Raw genomic sequence first — 22360 nt, forward strand, 5'->3', positions numbered from 1 at the left:
TTCTTAGTCATTTCTTTTAGTTCACAAACATGATACTTTACATGAATCATACCTTAATAATGTTACATTTTTATAATTTTAATGAGAATTCTTATTTTTTTAACTAAAATTTAAAATTAGTCAGTTGTAGTTCATATTAAAAGTGTTGTAATATGGCCCTGGCTGGTATAGCTCAATGGATTGAGCATGAGCCTGCGAACCAAAGTGTCACTGGTTTGATTCCCAGTCAGGGCATGTGCCTGGGTTATAGGCCATGTCCCTAGTAGAGGGTGCACTAGGGCAACCACACATTGATGCTTCATTCCCCCTCTCTCTCCCTCCCTTTCCCTCTCTCTAACAATACATAAATAAAATCTTTTTAAAAAGCTATTTTTTAAAAAAAGTGTTGTAATACCTTTAAATGCTTCCGCTAATTTCATCTGGCAAATTGTAGAAATTTTTTTGCAGAATTTTTATGCCTTAATAAATGTTTCTATTTTCCATTATTAGTAAGAAATATAAAGCAAAAATTACTTATATTGATTCAGAATTAAAAAACAATTTTTGTAAAAGCATTTTTTTAAGGACTGTTGGGCAGAATATTCTTAAAAATTTACCTTCCCACATTGATTAAGTCACTAGAGAAATTTATTCAGGATTATGTATCAAAAGGGAAGAATCTCTATGAAGATAACTTTTATGCAATCAGGAACACAATCAGAAGCAGCAGCAGGTACATGGGAAACACACTTTTCAGTTTATAGTTCCTCATGGTTCTCTTGGAAATCCTCTGGAACTGTTTAGAAGACTGAAGAATTTTGTCGCCTAGAAACTCACACTGGTGAAGCTCAGCGTGTCTCTGGGCCAGTGACTTCATGGACTTACCAGTAACTGTTTCTGTGAGGTCATCCACCTATGACGTGCAGATACAATGAAATGAGGCCATGTGTTGGAAAACCTTGTCAAAAACCTAAGGGCTGGTTGTTTTTCCTGAGACATGAGTTCAGGAATTAGTGGATATTTTGCAAGTATCAAAGCATTATTCTAATTCGTGATAGAAAGTATCTTAAAAACTCACATATACCACCTAGTCATAAAGACAACCTCATTCCTTCTCCAAAGCATACTATGTGCATGCCTTTATTTTAATTGAATTCACTTAGTATTTATTAGGCACATAAAATCATTCTAGGTGCCCTTAGCGGTCCTTAAGCCACTTTCAAAATGCCCCCCACTAACATTACTTCTTAATGGTAATCATTAATTTTGTCCCCCATTCTTGCTGTCCAGCAGGGCTGTGCATTCAGTTAAACCTGATCTTCTGATGCTTTCAAAACACAAAAGTGAAAAACCCTTTGTCCACTACCTGCATTTGAAGCTTTCCTACTGTCAAATGTGTATGTTTTCCATGCTGTGTTTTTTCCTTTTAAGTACTGGAAAGTGTGGTCTCTTTTTTGAGGAACCTATCATAAAAATGCAAAAACATCAGATTAGGAAGTGCCAACATTATTTTTGTGACAGTACTTAAATAAGAATTCTCACCCTTGGGCAGTCTGTTACAAACTGGACATTTGCCACGTAACAACGTTGAGTTGGTGACCATATTCAGATTATTATTCACATCCCATGTATCTCCTTTGTGCCCAGAACTCTCTTTGAAGAGATCTATAGGGTGTGGAGAAATGAGGTGGTCTGGTTCTGAAAGAATATACAGTGTCTGGAAAAAAACAGGTCATTCGTAAGCGGAAGAAGAAATTGCCTGCGCCGCTGCTGAGCACAGTGAGTGTGGAGCTGCTGTGGACCAGTGCCCCAGAAAGCTCATTATCACTGGATCCAGTTGTTAATTTGGTCTTTTTTTTTTTCTGTAGGTTTCCTTATTTTCATGAAAGACATGTCTCCAAACATAAAAAGGAAGCTCTGCATTCTTTTCACTGCATGCCTGATTTTTGCCTCATCCCTGGCATGCTGGTTACAAGTATCTGTTCTAATAGTATTGCTATTAGAAATCATTCCTAGGTCATGGCTCCTGGCTAATATGCCCTTTTTGGTCTCATTGGGTTCACTCTTCCCCATCTGTCTAATAAACAGCATTAGGATGATTGTGAGACCTATATAAAGTAGGCTATGAGACCATATCTGGTTCCCAGACTTTGCCTGGTGAGGGAGTTTACAAATGAGTCAGCTGAGCTGCCTGCAAGCTTGCCCAAGCTCAAATGTTGCTTGCAGTACCTCCTCCAGTCTGTATATAGTTGGACTCCTCACTTCTGTCTCATAAAATTCAGTACTTTTTTGCCTATGAAGTACTTACCACCCTTGGTAATTACTAAGTTACTTGTGTGTTGTTGAATAACATTAATGTAAAGTCAAATGCCTAAAAAGGCCAGGCAGGTTTTGTAAAACAGGACCAGTGGGGCTGGTGTGAACTGGAGAAAACATGCCTCAAGCAAAGGGGGCGGCCCCTGCACAGCTCCTGCTGTTACCATGAGGAACTGGGGGCCTAGAGTTTACCTATCTTCCTATTTTTCAGAAGAATGCTGAAAATTCTGATTTTTATTTGAAATACTCTAATTTTTAAATGTTGCAAGTTAAATATTTTTTAGAATATTCTGCGACCTAATCAAAATCTTTCTATACCCAGTAGAGAACATTTTATTTAATTTTGTAAAATAAAAATTTTCCTGCTTTTTGTTCAGCAGTTGTTTACTTGAGCCTTTGTAGCCCAACTGATCCAAAAAGAATGGGTGTATGTATGTCGGGAGCAGGAGCCTACAGTGCATGGAGACAGGCTGGCCCTTGGCGGGACAGCCAGGTCTTGTGCCCTGTTGGTTACTGCCTCTGAGTTTTGGGGTAAGGCAAAGGACTTGAGGAGCCACTTGGGTTCTGGCCCTGTTCTAGAAGGGCTGGTTTTCACTGCTCCAGGGTCTAGGAAGAAGGGGAGGACACAAATTTTTTGTGGGTATCATCAGCCCCAAAATTTTATTTTACAAAATTAAATAAAATGTTCTCTACTGGGTATAGAAAGATTTTGATTAGGTCGCAGAATATTCTAAAAAATATTTAAATTGCAACATTTAAAAATTAGAGTTTTGTGGGAGCCCAGTGAGTGTTGGGCTGAAGGGTCCTGGGGCTCTGGGGCCTCTGTGTCCTTGGAGTGCTCCATCATCTCAAGATAAGCATCTCGCAATGCAGGGTCTGTAGGAACAGGTCCCCGGCCACTGTTTTCCCTGGCTGGAAGGGGGTGCCCTTTATTCAGTTAAATGGGGCTCTGAAAAGATCTACAAAGTTGCCCTTGGATGCCTGGAGCCACTTGACGTTCTAAGCTCTGTGGACGGCCAGGATCACTTTGGGATGCAGGTGGGTGTCAGGTGGATACAGGATAGCAATGAGCTGCTGGAAAGCCAGTGTGCTCACCAGAGCAGGAACCAGGTCCTCTACCCTCCAGCAGTGGAACTCAGCATTGATCAACTCATTGTTGTGGGTGTTCAGCCAGACAACTGTCAGCCTCCTGGCACATCTCAGTCCCCATGCCTCCATTTTCCAGGTCAGGGCCAGGCCGATGGTGTCAGTGCCTCAGACACATCCTGCACTGTGTTCCTGGTATCTAGCTGAGCCAGTCCTGGATGACTCTGCAGAGCACCTCAGCAGTAGGGCTGTTCACCTGGAAGGTGTGAGGGGAAATCTGGCAGATCAACCCCAGCAGATATTTGTGAATATGCCGGTCCCCAGCCATGCACTCCAGGGGCGAGTCCTTTCGGCTGGGAGTCTTACTGTCCTTCCTTCATGAATAGAGACAGGTAACTCCACTGGCCTTACCCGGCTCCACTATGAAGTGCTATACCAAGGAGGCCTTCAGCCCTGCCAACTCCTCAGGGCTCAGTTTCTGAGGGTGGAAGTCAGTGGCCATGACTTGGCCCCCGACAGCTAGTGCACACAGTCAGCTTCTTCCAGTGATCTGAGAATGTCTCTGGGTCATGTGCCAAGTGCCAAGTAGACTGGGTGAATTCCTGGAAGGCCTTTACTACCTACTTGGTGGCCTCATGGATGTGCATGGTGTCAAAAGGGGCCACCACAGCACATGTCTATGTACTTTCTTAGCCACACCTGACAGTGTTGTCCCTCTGTCCACTCGATGCCCATCAGAAACTCAAACTTGTTATGACACTCAGTCTGCTGGGGTGAAAGCCTGACCCCCTCCAGTGGCTGGCGGGCTTTGTTGTGCTTATGCCTTAGCAGGACAGCAGGGCATGGTTGGTATTCCCAATTTCCTTGGCAAGCTTCCGCAGCACCTGTTCATACTCTAGCCATTTCCAATCAAGCTGCTTAGCATAGGATACAGTCCAAAGAGTGTATGTTTGGATACACTCTGCCATGCATCCTCGCACTGCCTCTTCCTCATGCTGCCTCTTCCTGGCCATGGGTTCAGCCTTGGGCCTGACCAGGCCCATGCTGAGAGCGGGGCCCTTCCTGAGGACACTGTGTAGCACACAGAAGGCCTTGTCTCACTTAGTGGTACTGTGGAATGTCACAAAGGCACAGAAGGTTGCCCAAAGAATTTAGTCTTATGCAACTGCAGGCCAAAGTGGACCAGAAAACACCAGACCTCACTGAAGCTGACGTATGAGGCATATTCTGCAGCTCCAACTTGAAGCTCTCCAAAGTAAATAAGTCCCTGATGCAGGTGTAGAGCCCAGGCTAGGCCCTAACTGTGAAGCTACCCCAGACTCTTTTTTTCCCTCCCATTTGTGGGGGGCTAAGGCTGCAGAGAATCCCAGGGCACTACTGCCATCCTGGCTGCAGCCCTACATTGGCCCTAGACATTGACTGTCGAGCTCATCATTCGTCATTCAGTCAGTCAACTGCCTGGACTGAGGGCCTCATGAGGGCCGCCTGTACTGCCTCACCCTGGGCCTGATGCACCCTTTGGCGACCTAGGGGTGGAACTGAACCCTCTATACTCAGGTCCAGCTCTCGGGCATGGGGTGCACCACCCACCAGCCAGGGGCCTGTGCCAGCTGCTTATCTCCACACCATTCTCCCATTGGCCAGCGCATGCAGATGTGGCAGCACCTGATGTAATGTTTTTTGATGAACAAAAATTCTTGGTGTTCACATAGCCAAATGTATCTGTAGCAGGGAATGAATATACTATACTTATATAAAGCCACCCATATTAATCTTAGTAAATATCAAACCCAGCTTATTACTCTAGTTTTCCCCTCAAAACTAGAGCTGGAGTGTTCTGAGTTTCTTTTCTAAGTACACTTTATAGTTCAGCAGTGACAGTTGCTGTGTGAACCTAAGGAGCAGCCTGACTTCGAGGTCCTGGTTCACGAATTCAACTGACAAGAATCCAGGTGGCCAACTCAGGGATGTTGACCATGAACATTCATAATGTGACCTGCATGTCCATAGCCCCTCCCCTTACTCCCACCTTCCTCTTTCACCAACCAGCACCTACACATCGTCACTCCTCCTGGGAAGTTCCCTCCTTCCCCCCCCAAATTCCCACCACCTCCCCTGAGAACTCCTGGCTTGACCAGAGATGGCAAAATGGGCTTTGGGACAAGACTTCCCCCAAATCCTGGTGACATTTGAAATAAACCACATTACTTTCTCACCAATACCTGTCTTATGTGTTGGGCTTTTCCTTTTGATAGGTAGCTAGTCCTGTGTTTGGTTATATATCCATCTTTTCCTTTGTGGTGAGTGATGTGTTCTAAGAAGTCTTTTTCTATACTGAAAACATGAAGATATTCTTATTGTCCTTAAAAAGTTTTAAGTTTTTGCCTGTTCCATAAGGATCTATAACCCAACAGAAACTAAGCTTGCATATGGTGTGAGATAGGAATTAAATTTCATCTTTTCCTCCACCTCTGCCTGTCTCAGCACCATTTATTCAAATGATTATCCTTATTCCTCTATTCCACAGTGTCATGGTTTAATGTCTCTCTCTTCTATTAAACTATAGAATCCCACAAAATAGGACGATGTCCACAGGATCACCCCTGTAGCCTCAAACCTAGGAACTGCCCAGCACATAATAGGAATACGATAAATATGAACCTTGCATGAAAGAAGCCAGATTCAAAACTAATGTTGGTACACTCTGACAGTGATGTTTTAGAGTGGTGCTTTTTAACCAAACTCTCTGTGAAAACACAAATGTTCTTTATTTGTGTTGTCACTGGCCACATATTTACTGAGTACATCGAGTGTAGCTAGTGCAATAAAAAAACTGAATATATACTTTTTAAAATTTTTAAAAAATATATTTTATGTAAGCCATGGCTGGTATAGCTCAGTGGATTGAGCGCAGGCCTGCGAACCAAAGGATCGAGGTTTGATTCCCAGTCAGGGCACATGCCTGGGTTGCAGGCCAGTTCCCAGCAGGAGACGCACAAGAAACAACCATACATTCATAGTTCTCTCCCTCTCCCCTTCCTTTTCCCTCTAAAGATAAATAACTAAAATATTTTTAAAGATTTTATTTATTTATTTATTTTTAAAGAGGGGAAGGAAGGGAGGGAGGGAGAGAAGGAAACATCAGTGTGTGATTGCTGCTTGTGTACACCCCACTAGAGATCTAGCTCACAACCCAGGCATGTGCCCCAATTAGAAATCAAGCCAGCAACCCCTTGGTTCACAAGCCCATGCTCAATCCACTGAGCTACACTGGCTAGGCTGAATATTTAATTAAAAATTTTTTTAAAGATTTATTTATTTATTTATTTATCTTTGGAGGGGAAAGGAAGCAGAGAAATATCAATGTATGGTTGCCTCTCGTGCATCCCCTGCTGGGAACTGGCCTGCAACCCAAGCATGTGCCCTGACTGGAAATCGAACCATGATCCTTTGATTCACAGGCCCAAGCTCAATCCACTGAGCTATGCCAGTCAGGGCTAATTTAATTTTAATTAACAAATAGTCACCTGTAGCTATTGACTGCCATATTGGATAGTACAATTAGTACTTAGCATGATAATTAAAGAACAAGGACTCTAAAGCCAGATCTTCCTGGGTTAGAAGCCTGACTCTGCCACTCATCTGGACAAATTACTTAACCTCTGCGCCATCTCCACACTAAGGATAGCATTGCCATACCTTATGGTACTGTTGTAAGAATTATCTGCTAAGTCAATAAACTTTTTATCTTCACCAAAGGATATGTTTTTATTGCTTTTAGAGAGATAGGAAGGAAGGGAGAGAGAGGAATATTGGTGTGAGAGACACATCGGTTGGTTTTCTCCCATATGCTTCCTGACCAGGCATGGAACCTGCAACCTAGGTGTGTGCCCTGACCAGGAATTGAACCCGTAACCTTTTGGTGCATGGGATGATGCTGCAACCAATTGAGCCACCTGTCCGGGACGGATAAGTTGATATTTTTAAAGCACTTAGAATAGGGCCTAGAATATAGTTAACTATGTAAATGTTTGTTATATTTAAAATAATAATACTTCAGTCTGAGAAATTAAGGCTCAAATTTACCTACCTACAGATAAACACAAACTCATGTTTGGACAGTCATAGACTGTCTGAGGCTGCACTCTCTATGCTACCTATACATGTGGCCATTCACATTTTAATTTCAAGTAAAATGAAATAAAATTAAAAATTCAGTTCCTCAGCTGCACTGGCAACATTTCAGTCTGAAAATGCAGACATGGCTAGTGTCTGCTGTATCGGCCAGATGCACACTTGTATTCTCAGAGAAAGTTCTGCTGGGTAGTGCTGGTCTAGCAAATGCTCTCCACGTAGCATGCATGATAGGCCAGATGCTAGTATACTAACTTGGTATTGGAACAGTTAAAATAGTAATATAGAGCACTATAGTCTACTGTTGCCCAGGTTGTGGTAGAAATGACACAGCTTGTGCTCAGAAATGGAGGAATCGGACCTGATTAGCCTGTTTTCTGGACCCCAAATTTTTGGAAAGGAGACATAAACAAGAGGTTGAATGGCTTTCTTATGAGGTGGACATGTGGCGGGAGAGAATCTGGCATTTATAACATTCTGAACATTAACCATATGTGAGTCTTTAGAGGCCAATTTGTTTCAGCATTTTACAAACCTTCTGCAGTCCTGAAGGAAGGGATGTTACAGAAGACCATTTGGTGGTTCTCCTGGCCCAGAGGAGTGTATTTCCTTGGGTTATCTGCTCTGTCTCTGCTTCTACAACATCAAGTTGTGTGGTCGCTTAGAGTGAAAGGGGGAAGAAAAGAACCTGTAATGCTCACAATGATAAACATATTCTTCCTATTAGAAAGTATCCTGAAAAGGACGGCATCACCTGCTGCCTCAGTAGTTTTTTCCTTAGGATTAAAAATTACATATGGATTTGCTTTTCTGTATCTTATACTTTCTCTTGCCACATTTGCATTTTCTTGGGGTTGTGATATCAGTGTTAACAAGGTTGCTCACCTCTCTGCCTTGGAGACTTCAGTTTGCCCTCTGTTGCTTTTCCCTTCAACTCTTACGAAATTAGAAAAAGTAACCTTTAACATGTAAGACATCCTGAAATATTTGTTGCTGAAGTAAATTTTAAATTTACCCATCAGCAATATGGCTCAAGGCTCAGGGATTGACATACCATCTTAACAAAATTTTCCATAATCCAGGAGCCATGTGAACTATTTGTATTTTGATATCAATTCAATTTTTGATACAGTAAATGTATTTCTAAAGAAAACTTTAAAATGCTACCACAAATCAAAAACCAATATCATAAATAGGCATTAACATTAATATGGTAAAAACAAAACTATGTTACTGCCTATAGAAGGCACTAAACTTGAAGTTTATTTAAAAAAAAAAAGAGGAAAAGGCAGGAAGTGAGACATTTTCCTTGACGTAGTTAAAGAGATTGATGGGGGCAGTGGGAAAATGTATCTGCAGTTTGCTGTGTTCCAGTGATTTGCTGTGCACAGCACCTCAAGTCATCTTGTCTTGCTTGAGGTCTGTAGATAAGGACACTCTCCTCGAGCCACAACATCTAATCTTGGTGAATGGGGGCTCTCCTTTCAAAGCAGGTGCTCAGCCCAGGGACTCTTCCCTCTCCCCCACCCTCCACTGTCTACCTCCTCTATCCCCACTGCTGTGACCAGGCCTTGCTAATGTCATCCCTTGCCCGAATAAATGTAAGAGTCTGTTTATTGTTCTTCCTGCATTTGCTCCTGCCTTCCTCCAAACCAGCCTCCACTCTGCAGACTAAGCTATCTTTTAAAGACTCAAATCAGATTATATAAATCCCCAACTTGCAAGCATTTGATGGCTTCGTATCATTTTTAGGAAAAGTAAAAAATTCTTAACAGTGCTGATAACACCTTTGCCTCCTCAGTCCGAGCTGGATTAATTTCATTTTTTTCATTATATCTGGTGCTCTCTTGATATTGGGATTGAACATGCTCTCCTTTTCCCTGGGGCACAGTTCTCCTCATTCTTTCCTAATTTGACTCAAGGTGTCCTTCAGATCTCCCCTCAAGTGTGGCTGCTGTGTAATATGTATTTAGCAAATATTGCTTGAAAACTGGTATGGGGGTCAGCAGGGAAGAGCAATGGTATTTGGGCTGTAGCTGAGACAAGGTTGTAATATTTTAGCTGTAGTGTGAAGGACAAGCAGGTTTTCTGGAGAAATCTTAGTGTACAGATTTGTTACTGCAACTAAGACAAAAATAAGCCAATGCACACAAAGCAGGAAAAGGAATACACTCTTCCATTCCCTGCTAGACTCTTCAACCCCTGCTCCATCAATTACTTTCAACTCCTCCCTTGTTGAATAACTGCTCCCCTGTTACTTTCAACAGAAAAAGGCGGGTCATTCACTCCATACCAGGTAATTGATAGATGCTTGGATGTTTACATAGTTACTGCCTTTTCCAGAAGAGTTTGTTTGAAAGGACCATCAGCCAACTTCAAGTAATCAGTTTTTCATTTTATTTTTTCTGGGAAAAGTACCCACACGTTTTCAGCCTTATCAATGTGTGAAATGTGAAAATATGTTTGGCTTCCCTGCAAACACAGAGGGTTGTATATGTTCTCTGATGCTATGCTGAAAAGTATATTAAAAAGCTACAGGGGCTCTACAGGGCAGTGAAGCTATCCTGCATGATGTTGTCATGGTGGACACACGACATGACTTCATGAGTTTTTCAAACCCATAGAACTCTACAGGGCACAGAGTGAACCCTAATATAAACTAGGGACTTTAGTTCATAATAATAATATATCAGTAAGGGCTCATAAAGTGTGAGGGTGGGGTGAGGAAAAGGGCCATATTGGAACTAACTCTAGGTATTTTCTGCTCAATTTTTCCAGTAGAGCTAAAAACTGCTCTAAAAAATAAGATCTACTAATTTTTAAAAGTGACAGAAGAGAATGCAAATATTAGTGGTATTTGCATTAGTGGTTACCTACCACTCATAGGACCCCATAAATCAGCATTACTACCTTGCAGAAAAGACAATGTTTTTCTTCAGATGTTGATTCTCCCATAAAGTACACGAGAAGTTGATACAATGTAATAAAATATCCTTTATGACTTACTAATCAAAATTTTATTCAGAGAATTCTATCTATACCCTCTCTGTTAGAATTAGCCATCCCACTTTAGTCTGATTCCCTGTGCCTACACACATACATATGTCTATGTGTGCATATAGAGGGTCTATCAGAAGTAATGCCTGCTTGAGTGTGGTTGGTAGGACAATGATATGGGTATAATAATTGTAGTTTTAATTTGAACATTACACCTAAAATACCATATAGTATGCTTGAATGTGATATGGTTATGTTACAGAATTACATGCTTATTATTTTATAATAAAAGATTTTATAATAATAAAAGGGAGTTATTCGTGCCAGACCCTGTATATTTAAACAAAAAGGGGCTTTAAACTGATTAAATTAGTGATCAATTGGACTGGGAGGCGCCTCAAAGGCAATCTATTTCCAAACTTTTAAAAATGTGTGTACATTCAAGTTACCTGGGGATCTGTCTAACATGCAGATATTGACTTGGTAGACCTGGGTGGGGCTTGGGAGCCTGTATTTCAGACAAGCTCATCATTGGGTAGCAAGAAAATCCACCCTAATTTCATTGTTCCTATTGGCCTCAACCCTTAACTGTATATTGCCTATGATTGCCATTCTGTGAGAGCTTTCTCATTCTTGGTGTGGAGAATAATCTTGGCGATGGAAGCTCCTTGACAACTCTAGGAAGAAGGCTCTGCATGGTGCCCTCTCCACTGACATTTGCTGGATTGGATCTGTACTTGTATGACAACATCCTGTACACAAAAGTCTTCACTTTCTTCATCATATTTTTCTTCTGACTTTGCTGGCTTTCATGAAATTCCATGTCACTACTACTAGATGATTCCTCTTTGGGGACAAATATACATTTGTTTTACTAAGTTGGTAGACACAGCTCTGTGCTATCCAAACAAAATAAAAATAATTTGTATTAAGAAAATTAAAAACAAGCATTTGAAATCATTAAAATACAAGCTGTAAATGTGAACAAACTGCACGATCCAGAGAATAAAGTCACAGAAAAATAAAGCCAAAGTAACTACTTGGTGTCTTATCACCGAACTATAGTAAGTGCATTCTGGCCACTATTTCATTCAATCCTCATAGCAGGAAGGTTATATTATTATCCTAATTTTACTAATGAGTAAACGGAGACATAGAGAGGTTAAATTAACTGACCAAGCACAAATGCAGATTTTAATCCTGGTTTGTGACTGTTAGAATATATTACCTCATACTGACAAATTGGTGATCTTATTTCAATGATGGTTTGAGATAGTTTTTGCTAGATTTGGTGATTCTAAGGCTGTGGTGGTGAGAGGTAGGTGCTAGGGTAGTCAATACAGAAATAGTTTCCAAGGTCCCATTTACAGAGAACATTCATTTAGAATAATTCTAAACACGTAGTTCCAAACTTCTAAACAGTCACATACCATCATCATTTGGGCATATTTTAGTAATGAAAATAAATAAAATTTCTGAATAGCTTTCTATGTGCTAAACACCCTGCTTTTTTTTTCATGTGTATCACATAATTTAACCCTCATATGGTCATCTCCCTTTTGCAAATAAAGAAATTAAAACTTGGAAAGATTAAATAACTTATGCCCAACCAATCTGATCCCAAGGTCTGTGTTGTTATCCTCTGTGCTAGAGTGAACATCACCCATTATATGATACCAGGATTTACCTAACATTCTTCCTCAATTAACAGATTTTTATTAATCTCATTCAAAGCAGTAATACCCATAAAATCCCAGGAATTTTTAAAAAATTATAGTTTTTATTTTAATTGTAGGTTCATATGTAGTTGTAAGAAATAATTTGTTAAGTTTTTTAATATATTTTAGAGATTAAACCCTTGTCCAATGTATCATTGTCAAACATGTTTTCCCACATGGTCAGTTCCCCCTTTTCATTCTGATGATGTTTTCTTTAGGCGTGCAGAAGCTTTTTAGTTTTATGTAGTCTCATTTGTTTATTTTTTCCTTTATTTCTCTTGCCCTAGGAGATATATTGGCAAAAATATTGCTACATGGAACATCTGAAATTTTTCTGCCTATATTTTCCTCTAGGACTTTTATAGTATCATAATTTATATTCAAGTCTTTTATCCATTTTGAATTTATTCTAGTATGTGGTTTGAGTCGGTGGTCTAGTTTCTTTTTTTTTTGCATGTACCAGTCTACTTCTAAAACTGCTTACTGAAGTAAGAAATTTTCTTTAAAAAAAAAGATTTTATTTACTTATCTTTAGAGAGTGCGGAAGGAAGAAAGAGAAGTATAGAAAATTCAATGTGTGAGAGAAAAATGATGGGTTCCCTCTCAGCCTGCAACCTAGGCATGTGCCCCAACTGGGAATCAAACTGGCAACCTTTTGGTTCAGAGTGCTCAATCCACTAGGCTTTACCATCCAGGGTGAAAAGATTATCTTTTCTCCATTGTATGCTCATGTCCCCTTTGTCAAATATTAAGTGACCATAGAGACATTGGTTTACTTTTGAGTTCTCTATTCTGTTCAATTTATATTTGTCTCTTCTTATGCCAGTACCAGACTGTTTTTATATAGTGGCCTTGTAGTATAGTTTGATATTGGGTATTGTGATCCTTCCTACTTTGTTCTTCTTTCTCAAGATTGCTGAGGCTATTCAGGGTCTTTGTTGGCTCCATATAAATTTCTGAAATATTTGTTCTAGATCTGTGAAATATGCCACTGGTGTTTTAATAGGAATTGTGTTGAATATATAGATTGCCCAACACTGGGAAGACAAACAATCTAATTTAAAAAATGGGCTGAGGACCTGAATAAGATGCTTCTCCATACAGATGGCCCATTAACATATGAAAAGATGCTTAACATCGCTGGCCATCAGAGAGATGCAAATTAAAAGCACACCTCACACAGATCAGAATGGCCATCATAAACAAATCAACAAACAACAAACTGGCAAGGATGTGGAGAAAAGGGAGCCCTAGTGCACTGTTGGTGGGACTGCAGACTGGTACAACCACTGTGGAAAACAGTATGGAGTTTCCTCAAAAAACTAAACTGCCTTTGACCCAGTGATTCTGATGCTGGGAATATACCCTAAGAGTTTGGAAACACCAATTCAAAAGAACCTATGCACCACAATGTTCATAGCAGCACAATTTACAATAGCCAAGAGATGGAAGCAACCTAGGTGCCCATCAGTAAATGAATGGATCAAAAAATTGTGGTACATATACACAGTGGAATTCTATGCAGCAGAGAGAAAGAAGGAGCTCCTACCCTTTGCAACAACATGGATGGAACTGGAAAGCATTACGCTGAGTGAAATAGGCCACGTGCTGAAAGACAAATACCATATGATCTCACCTTTAACAGGAACCTAAACAACAAAACAAACAAACAAGCAGAATAAAAACAAAGACACTGAAATAGAGAACAAGGGGACAGTGACCAGAGGGGAGAGGGAAGGGAATTTAAGGGGGGAAAAGGGGAGGGATTTGGAGGAACAAGTATGAAGGACACAGGGATGAGGACTGGGGGGGGAGGAAATGGGAGGGAGGTGGGGAGCACGGGGCGGGGGAGGCTGGGATGGGAGAAATAGACAAAAAACTGTACTTGAAAAATAACTAAATAACTTTTTAAAAAAAAGAATACTACCCTTCTTAAGATATTATATTACTTCATTAGTAGTGAATTTATACAGTTGTAGTATTCAACCCTTATTTCTTCATATAAGTGAACATATCTGCAAATTTCATTTTGTTCATGAAAGTTCAAAAGTTTAGTCTTTGATGCTTCTGGTCTCATAAAAATTTATTTCTATGTGTCTGAGCTATTGCTAATGATCCTACTAAGAAAGAAGCCGAAGAAATTGGAAAATAAATAATCTGACTTGCCACATTAAAATGTATTATGTTTGGAATATTTCATGTCTGTGTTCATGGTGTTGCCATTGTCAAGAAATATCAGGTGTAAGCCAGTTTTCAGGCTACATTGAAGAGTATACACAGGTGAAATTCATTTAGTACATCTTTTAGCAGCCAAAATTGCTGAGGAAAAGGAATAAAAGCATTGACCATGAACTCATCTTGAAAGCATTAGTGAATTTTCAAAATAATTGGGGTAATGTTTAAAACTCTGAGACTAAAATTAGTGTCAGTGTTTCATTGGGGTCATATGCCACATTAAAACTCAAGCTCAGCCCTGGCTGGTGTAGCTCAGTGGATTGAGCACGGGTCTGTGAACCAAAGGATCGCGGTTCAATTCCCAGTCAAGGCACATGTCTGGGTTGCAGGCCAGTTCCCAGCAGAGGACTCATGAGAGGCAACAATACACTGATATTTCTCTTCCTCTCTCCTTCCCTTCCCCTCTAAAGATAAATAAATAAAATCTTTTAAAAAACCCTCAAATTCAGGGGAAAGGAAAGGTTTTCCTCATTATGATAAAGACTTTTCTGATCACAAAATGAAGCTTCTTAATCTAATGTCTAAATGCAGTACCCTTTTCTTCCATTGTACAGAGCCATGATTTTCAAATGCAGTGCTTAAAAAGAGATGCTACCTTTTCTAATGTCACAGTGAACATTGTTTAATGCAAAATCCAAAGAAACTCACTCGGTGAAAAAGAAAGCAAGCCCCACTTTCCTACCTTTCCATCCCCTTACTTTTGAACGAACCGTTTTTTCTTCTGGGTTGCCCAGCTCCTCGGTACTGGCTAACTCTTCCATAACCAGACTGAAAGGGCTCTGGTTGATGGAGCTAAGGGCTGTCCATTGCTCTCAATGTTACCTGCAGCAGCAATTTGGGGTATCTTTAGTTCTAGAGCTGACAAACTTCAAAACGAAATTACCCCGTGACTGAGGCACATTTAACTTCTGGACTGTTTGGGATAAAATATGTAGGAGACTTTTGAAATTTCTTTTTATTCCCTTCCAGGTGTTAGAGATATCATTGGTGGGACTGGCCTCGTCCACCACTTCCCAGAGGTCCCAATGATGCATTTGGCAGAGCAGTGGGAAATTCCTTTTCACTTTGTGGAATAGGTGTTGGATCTTCCTGGGCCAGGCAAATGCAGAAAAGCTGACCTAACCACCACCATTCTGGTTGGTAATAAAATAATCACACACAAATTGATCATCACATTCAGCTGTGCATGCTGAATTCCAGAGAGGAAAGAACCTGTAGCAACACAAATGATGTCGGTTTTTGTCAGATTTCTCAACTAGAGCTTATGATACTCTTTGTCCCAGAGATACACATGGAAAGGCCAGTAGTTATCTGGTCTTCTCAAACTACACCCCAAGAATTATTTTATTATATCTTGGAATTTTGTAGTGGTCTCTGAAAACACATGGCTAAAAAAGTTGAGCACCTGGTCCACCCCTTCCTTCTATTTCATGGAAAAGAGCAAATGTTGGCTGGGTTGAAATTGCTAACCACAAGGTGGCAGCAGACACTAGGATTTAATCCCATCACTCTCACGGGTGCTTCAGTTTTTTAGTCTGAAATAACCGGATATTAAGAAGGAAAAATCTAGAAAAAAATTAATTGGGAGATACAAAAATTACTCTGCTTTTTGTGTTTGTATTCATCAGTAATCTGGAGCATGCTTCTCAAACTTTCATGTGCACACAAATTACCTGGGGTCTTATTAAAATGCAGATGTCAATACAGTAGAGATGGGGTAGAATCTAATAATTTGCACTTCTAACAAACCCCTAGGTGATACTGATGATGCTGACCTACATGCTATACCTTGAGTAGCAAGCAAGGGCATTTGATGTCCTAGTACTGGGGGAAGGAACTTAAAAATGCTCAAGAATTAAATATGTAACTTTGAGAAGTTAAGAGAGTGCGTTTGGGAGTTACGCCTGGGCTTTTATTCCAGCTCAGTTGTGTGGCTTTCATCAATTCACTTAATTTATCTGTTTGTTTTCTCATCTGTAAAGTAGAAATACTAATAGAGCCCATAGGATAATGGAGGCAAGTGGTCCTTTGAGAAACACTGAAACACAGCACACCTGATGTGCTTTAGCGAAATGGGCATGTGGTTCTACCTGGTCAGTTTTTCTTCACCCACTGGAATCCCCAGAGCACAGTAAAAAAAAACAGGCGTATGAATGAGCATTTTCCTTAACGTGGCCCAATTCTTTTCATTCAGTTATTGGAATAGTTGTCTTAATCCGGAATGAAATTAATTCTGTAGTGGAAAAAGAGAGCTGATTTTTATTTGTGCATGTGTATGTCTGTTTGCACATGTCTATGAGTGTGTGTGTGTGTGTGTGTGTGTGTGTGTGTGTGTATAACAGGCTGAAACATTTGCTGCTTTGGCTTCTGTGATAAGATACCCAGGTTCTTCAGGGAGTCCTGAAGCTGATGATAGAAACTGCAAGAGTGGAACATGGGAGAAGACAGAAGAGCTAGGGCACCAATGGGCACTGACTTCAGCCAAATCTCTTTTCAAATTCTAGCTCTGCCCCTTACCAGTTTTGGGGCCTTGGACAGGTGGAAAAACTTCTCTGTACCTCCACTTTCTCATCTGTAAAATAGGAATAGTAACTGCCAACTTTCGTGGGTGTTTTATTCATTGTTACCCAACAACTATTCAGATGCTGGTGGATACTGGCATTTGACTACTCTCGACACTTGGAAAACTACAGAGAACAACAGTATCACCGAACTAACATAACTTATAATGCAGTGGGAGTGGATGAAACAGTTCTGCTTTATGAATCATTGGCCCTGAGAACTGAACTAGGAGAGTCAGTCACGTGAAAATATTTCTGTCCCAGGATGATGAATCAGCAGTTACCAAAGTTCCAAGTTGGAATAGTCTGATGCCTTAGGGAAGTATGATGCCTTAGGGAAGTCATAATGTAATCAAATGTAGGTTCAGCTGCCTGCAGCTACGAAAGCCAATACCTGAGAGGCAGGTGCTGATGTAAAGGAAAGGTGGTTTATTCGAAGATGCCAGCCATCTGGAAGATGGGGGAGTCAGGTCTCAAAGCTAATTGCCACTGCTCATTGAAGGCAGAGGTTTTTATAAGGAGGGAGAGGGGAACAGAACAAAGTGATCAAGGAAGGACCTTGCAAAGTTCTCTATGTGGAGATAAACACAGTCCATTCTGATAAGCCAAGTGATGGTCCGGTGAGCATCACCCTGGTTTACTCATCCTGGTCACATGTCCTCCTGGTCCCATGGTTGAAGGTCAGCAAATCTCCTGGAGTTGGGAGCCCTGGCTGGTGTAGCTCAGTGGATTGAGCATGGGCCTGCGAAATAAAGATACGTGGTTCGATTCCCCGTCAGGGGAACGTCAGGGCACATGCCTGGGTTGCAGGCCAGTTCCCAGCAGGGGATGCACCAGAAGCAACCATACATTGATATTTCTCTCCCTTCCTTTCCTTCTAAAAATAAATAAATAAAAATTTTAAAAAAATCTCCTGAAGTTGGGATGCCTGAATGTTGGGGTTTGTGTCTTTTGAAGTTAGAATCTAGGATTCTTTTTTTATTAAACATTTTATTTATTTATCTTTAGAAGGAGAGAGGGAGAGAAATATCAATGTATGGTTGCTTCTCCTGGGTCCCCTGCTGGGAACTGGCCTGCAACCCAGGCATGTGCCCTGACTGGGAATCGAACCACAATCTTTTGGTTCACAGGCCCGCAGTCAATTCACTGAGCTACACCAACCAGGGGAATTCTACGATTCTTATATGAATATACTGTAAATCTACAAGCTAGCATATTAGAGTCAGAACTTACAGAAACAATGTCAAAAGAATGCTGGGGTAGGTTATAATTTTCCACTGCAATAGTCAGGCAGGTGGCTATAGCAAAGAGCCAATGCAAATGATGAGCTGGAGGGATAGGTGGGGCAGAGTGGCTGGATCCTAATGAACAAATGACAGATCTTGGTCTTGATCTTCAGAGCAGTGCAGAGTTATAAAGTGTATTTAAAATTATTTAAAAATTATAATTAAGGTAAAATATACATAATTTTAATTCACCATCTTAGCCATTTTTTAAAAGTATATTTTATTGATTATGCTATTACAGTTGTCCTGTTTTTCCCCCCTTTGCCCTGCTCCACCCAGCACCCCCACTCCTTCAGGCAATTCCCCCACCATTGTTCATGTCCATGGGTCATGTGTATAAGTTCTTTGGCTACTCCATTTACTGTACTGCACTTTTATACCCCATGGGCATTCGGTAGCTATCTATTTGCACTCCTTAGTCCTCTCACCTCTTCACCCATTCTCCCCCATGCTCATTCCATCTCGCAACCATCAAAACTCTCCATATCCATGACTCTGTCTCTGTTCTTGTCTGTTCAGTTTTTTTTAGATTCAATTGTTGACAGATGTGTATTTTTTGCCATTTTATTGCTTAAAGTTTTGATCTTTTTATTAAATAAGTTTCTTTAACATTTCATATAATAATAAATCAGCAATAATGAACTCCTTTAGGTTTTTTCTTGTCTGGGAAGCTCTTTATCTATCCTTTGATTCTAAATGATACCTTTGCTGTGTAGAACAATCTTGGCTGTAGGTCCCTCCTTTTCATGACTTCAAATATGTATTGCCAGTCCCTTCTAGCCCGCAAAGTTTCTTTTTAAATTTTTTTTTAATTTTTATTTTTAAAAATTATTTTTCAATTACAGTATTCTTTTACTCCCATCCCAGCCCACCCCTCATGCCCCCCACCTCCCTCTCATTTCCACCCCCCTTAGTTGTTGTCCATGTGTCCTTTATACCAGTTCCTGTAAATCCTTCCCCTTTTCCCCCTGAAATTCCCTCCCCTCTCTTCTCCGGTCGCTGTCAGCCTGTTCTCTATTTCAGTGTCATTTTTGTTTTGCTTGCTTGTTTGTTTTGTTGTTTAGCTTCCCGTTAAAGGTGAGATCATATGGTATTTGTCTTTCACCACCTTGCTTATTTCACTCAACATAATGCTTTCCAGTTCATCCAAGCTGTTGCAAAGGGTAGGAGCTTCTTCTTTCTTTCTGCTGCATAGAATTCCATCGTGTATATGTACCATACAAAGTTTCTTTTGAGAAATTACCTGATAGTCTTATGGAAACTCCCCTGTAGGTAAGTAACTTCTCTTGCTGCTTTTAAAATTCTCTATCTTTAACTTTTGGCATTTTAATTATGATGTGTCTTGGAGTGGGTTTCTTTGCATCATCTTTTTTGGGACTCTATGCTTCCTGGACTTGTATGTCTATATCCTTCACTAAATTAGGGAAGTTTTCTTTCATTATTTTTTTTTTCAAATAGGTTTCCAATTTCTTGTCCTTTCTATTCTCCTTCTGGCACTTCTATAATGGAAATGTTGTACATCTTGAAGTTGTCCCAGAGGCAGCTTATACCATGCTCATTTTTTTGGAATCTTGTTCTTCTTGTTTTTTGGCTCCTTGTGTTTCAAATCATTGATTTGATTCTCAGCTTCATCCACTCTCCTGTTGTTTCCATGTAAATTATTCTTTATTTCTTTTTTTTAGGATTTTATTTTTTAGAGAAAGGGGAAGGGAAGGAGAAAGAGAAAGAGGGAGAGAAGCAGCAATATGTGGTTGTTTTTCATGCACCCCCAACTGGTGACCTGGCCTACAACTCAAGCATGTGGCCTGACTGGGCATTGAACTGGAAACCCTTTGGTTTGCAGGCTGGCACTCAATCCAATGAGCCGCACCGGCCAGGGCTGTTCTTTGTTTCTATCAGTGTATTCTTCATTTCTGACAGGATTTTTTTATGTCGATAAGGTCCTCACTAAGTTTCTTGAGCATCCTAATAAGCAGTGTTTTGAACTTTGCACTTGATAGATTGCTTATCTCCATTTTGTTTAGTTCTTTTTCTGGAGTTTTGTTATTTTCTTTCATTTGGGCCATGTTACTTTGTCTCCTCATTTTGGCAGCCTCCCTGTGTTTGTTTCTATGTATCAGATAGAGCCGCTTTGACTCTGTGTCTTTATAGTGTGAACAAATGTAGTAGGTGTCCTGCAGGGTCCAGTGGCATAGCCTCCCCTATCACCCAAGCTACATACTTGAGGTGCACCCTTCATGTGGGCTAAGCATACCCTCCTCTTGTAGTTGACACTTGGTTGCTCTGGCAGATCAATGGGTTTATCCAGGCCAGTCAGTTGCAAAAACTGGCTTTGACCACTGACTTCCAACCTCTGCTCTCCATGTAGGAACAGCTGTGCAGGGGCAGGGGCAGGTGCCAGGGGATGCTCTGATGTGGTCTGTAGCTGTCCACTGGGTAGGCTGGTCCTGGGGTTTCCTGGGTGGTGCAGGCCTATGTCAGTCCCTACTTGTGTTTTACCCGGGGCACCCTGTCTGAGCTATAAAGCAATCTGAGATGGCTGTTACTTGTGTTGGGCTTGGAGATTCCCAGGAGAAAATAAGTTGTGAATCTAAGCTGGCTGCTACTAGTGCTGGGCCTGAAGCTCACTGAAGACAGCTGTTGCTTGTTTGACAGGGTTTAGGAAGTTGTGAAGCATAAGCCAAGACCATTAGCATGTGAAAGCAGCCATTCACATGGGAAAGCAGCTTGGTAAATTGAGTGGAGCAGTCTGTGGGTACCTCTAAGGCGGGTCAAACAGTGTTAGCCAGGTTAATGGAGTCTCAGATATGCCACCAGCTTACTGGCTCTGTTAGGGGAGGGTTTAGAAAAGAGACAATGGCCTCTGCTTGCCTTGATGCAAAACTTCAGTTTTTCCCTGTATAGCATGGGGGCCTTTCAAGTAGCTACCCCAGTGCTGGAGCTCAGAGGGAGTGAGCCTAACTAGGTGACTCACTTCTTTACATGTATTCTTTAAGAGTAAGAGGACCTGCTTGGGGCTTCAGAAGTTTCTTCCACCTACTCAATGCCTCCTGGATTTTGCAGCCAGAAGTTGTGGGGACTTATCTTTCAGGCGTTGGAACCCTGGACTAGGAGGCCTGATGTGGGGCTAGGACTCCTTGCTCCCGAGAGGTGCCTCCTGAATTTTTATCCACCACACATGGGTGTGGGATCAGCCTATTCTATGTCTGGACCCCTCCTACCAGTCTGGGTGGATGTGGTTTCTTTAATTCCACAGTGGTCAGATTTCCATTTAACTCAACTTTTGATGTATCTGAGTGATGGTTGTTCTATAGTTTAGTTGTAATTTTGATGTGATTGTGCAAAGAAGCAAGCCATGTCTGCCTACACCAACATTTGACTGGAAGTACCATCTTAACCATTTTTAAATGTACAGTTTAGTGTCATTAATATATTCACATTATTGTGCAACCATCATCACCATTCATCTCCTGAACTTTTTTTATGTTGCAAAAGTGAAACTCTATAGCCGTTAAACTAACTCCACATTATCCACAAGCTTGGCCCCACACCCTAGTTGGAAACCACCATTCTGCCTTTCTCTCTCAATGAATTTGATGTTGTTTTTTTTAAAAATTTTTTTGCAGAGATAGTAACTATTTATTCTGTGCGATGGGGATCCAGCTGTGAACAAAACAACTAGAATGCCTGCCCAGGAATTACAATTTAGTGAAGGCAACAGATAGCAAATATATTAACAAATAGATAAAGCATTTCAGGCAATGGTAAAAAATATGCTATGAGAAAACTAGAAAAACATGGTAGAAAGTAAGAGGAAGTGGGTGCTTCTGCCAGAGTGATCAAGAAAGACCTCTTAAAGGACTCATATTTGAGGTGAGACATTTCATGTTGAAAAGGAGGCAAATGATGGCAAGATCCAGCAGAAGTATTTCAAAGAGGAAAGACAACCAGAGCAAAGGTCTGAGGAGGGCAGCGACTGGGTCATGTGAAGACCAATGTGGTGGGAACATAGGTGACAAAGGAAGGCAATGTTATGCTTGTGTATTAT

General features: G+C 40.8%; 1 protein-coding gene across 1 annotated transcript; it reads right to left on the minus strand.

Moving 5' to 3' along the window:
• Positions 1–676: 676 nt before the first annotated feature.
• Positions 677–15226, minus strand: CUNH3orf49 (chromosome unknown C3orf49 homolog). The gene is given in 8 exon segments (XM_053669006.1): positions 677–892; positions 1346–1377; positions 1380–1442; positions 1522–1696; positions 8051–8175; positions 11122–11374; positions 11376–11411; positions 15164–15226. Coding segments are annotated over 8 exon segments (963 nt in total).
• Between the last annotated feature and the right edge of the window lie 7134 nt (positions 15227–22360).

The sequence above is a fragment of the Artibeus jamaicensis genome, unplaced genomic scaffold, assembly GCF_021234435.1.
Source record: "Artibeus jamaicensis isolate MK-2021 breed Jamaican fruit bat unplaced genomic scaffold, CSHL_Jam_final contig_519, whole genome shotgun sequence".
NCBI classification, from domain to species: domain Eukaryota; kingdom Metazoa; phylum Chordata; class Mammalia; order Chiroptera; family Phyllostomidae; genus Artibeus; species Artibeus jamaicensis.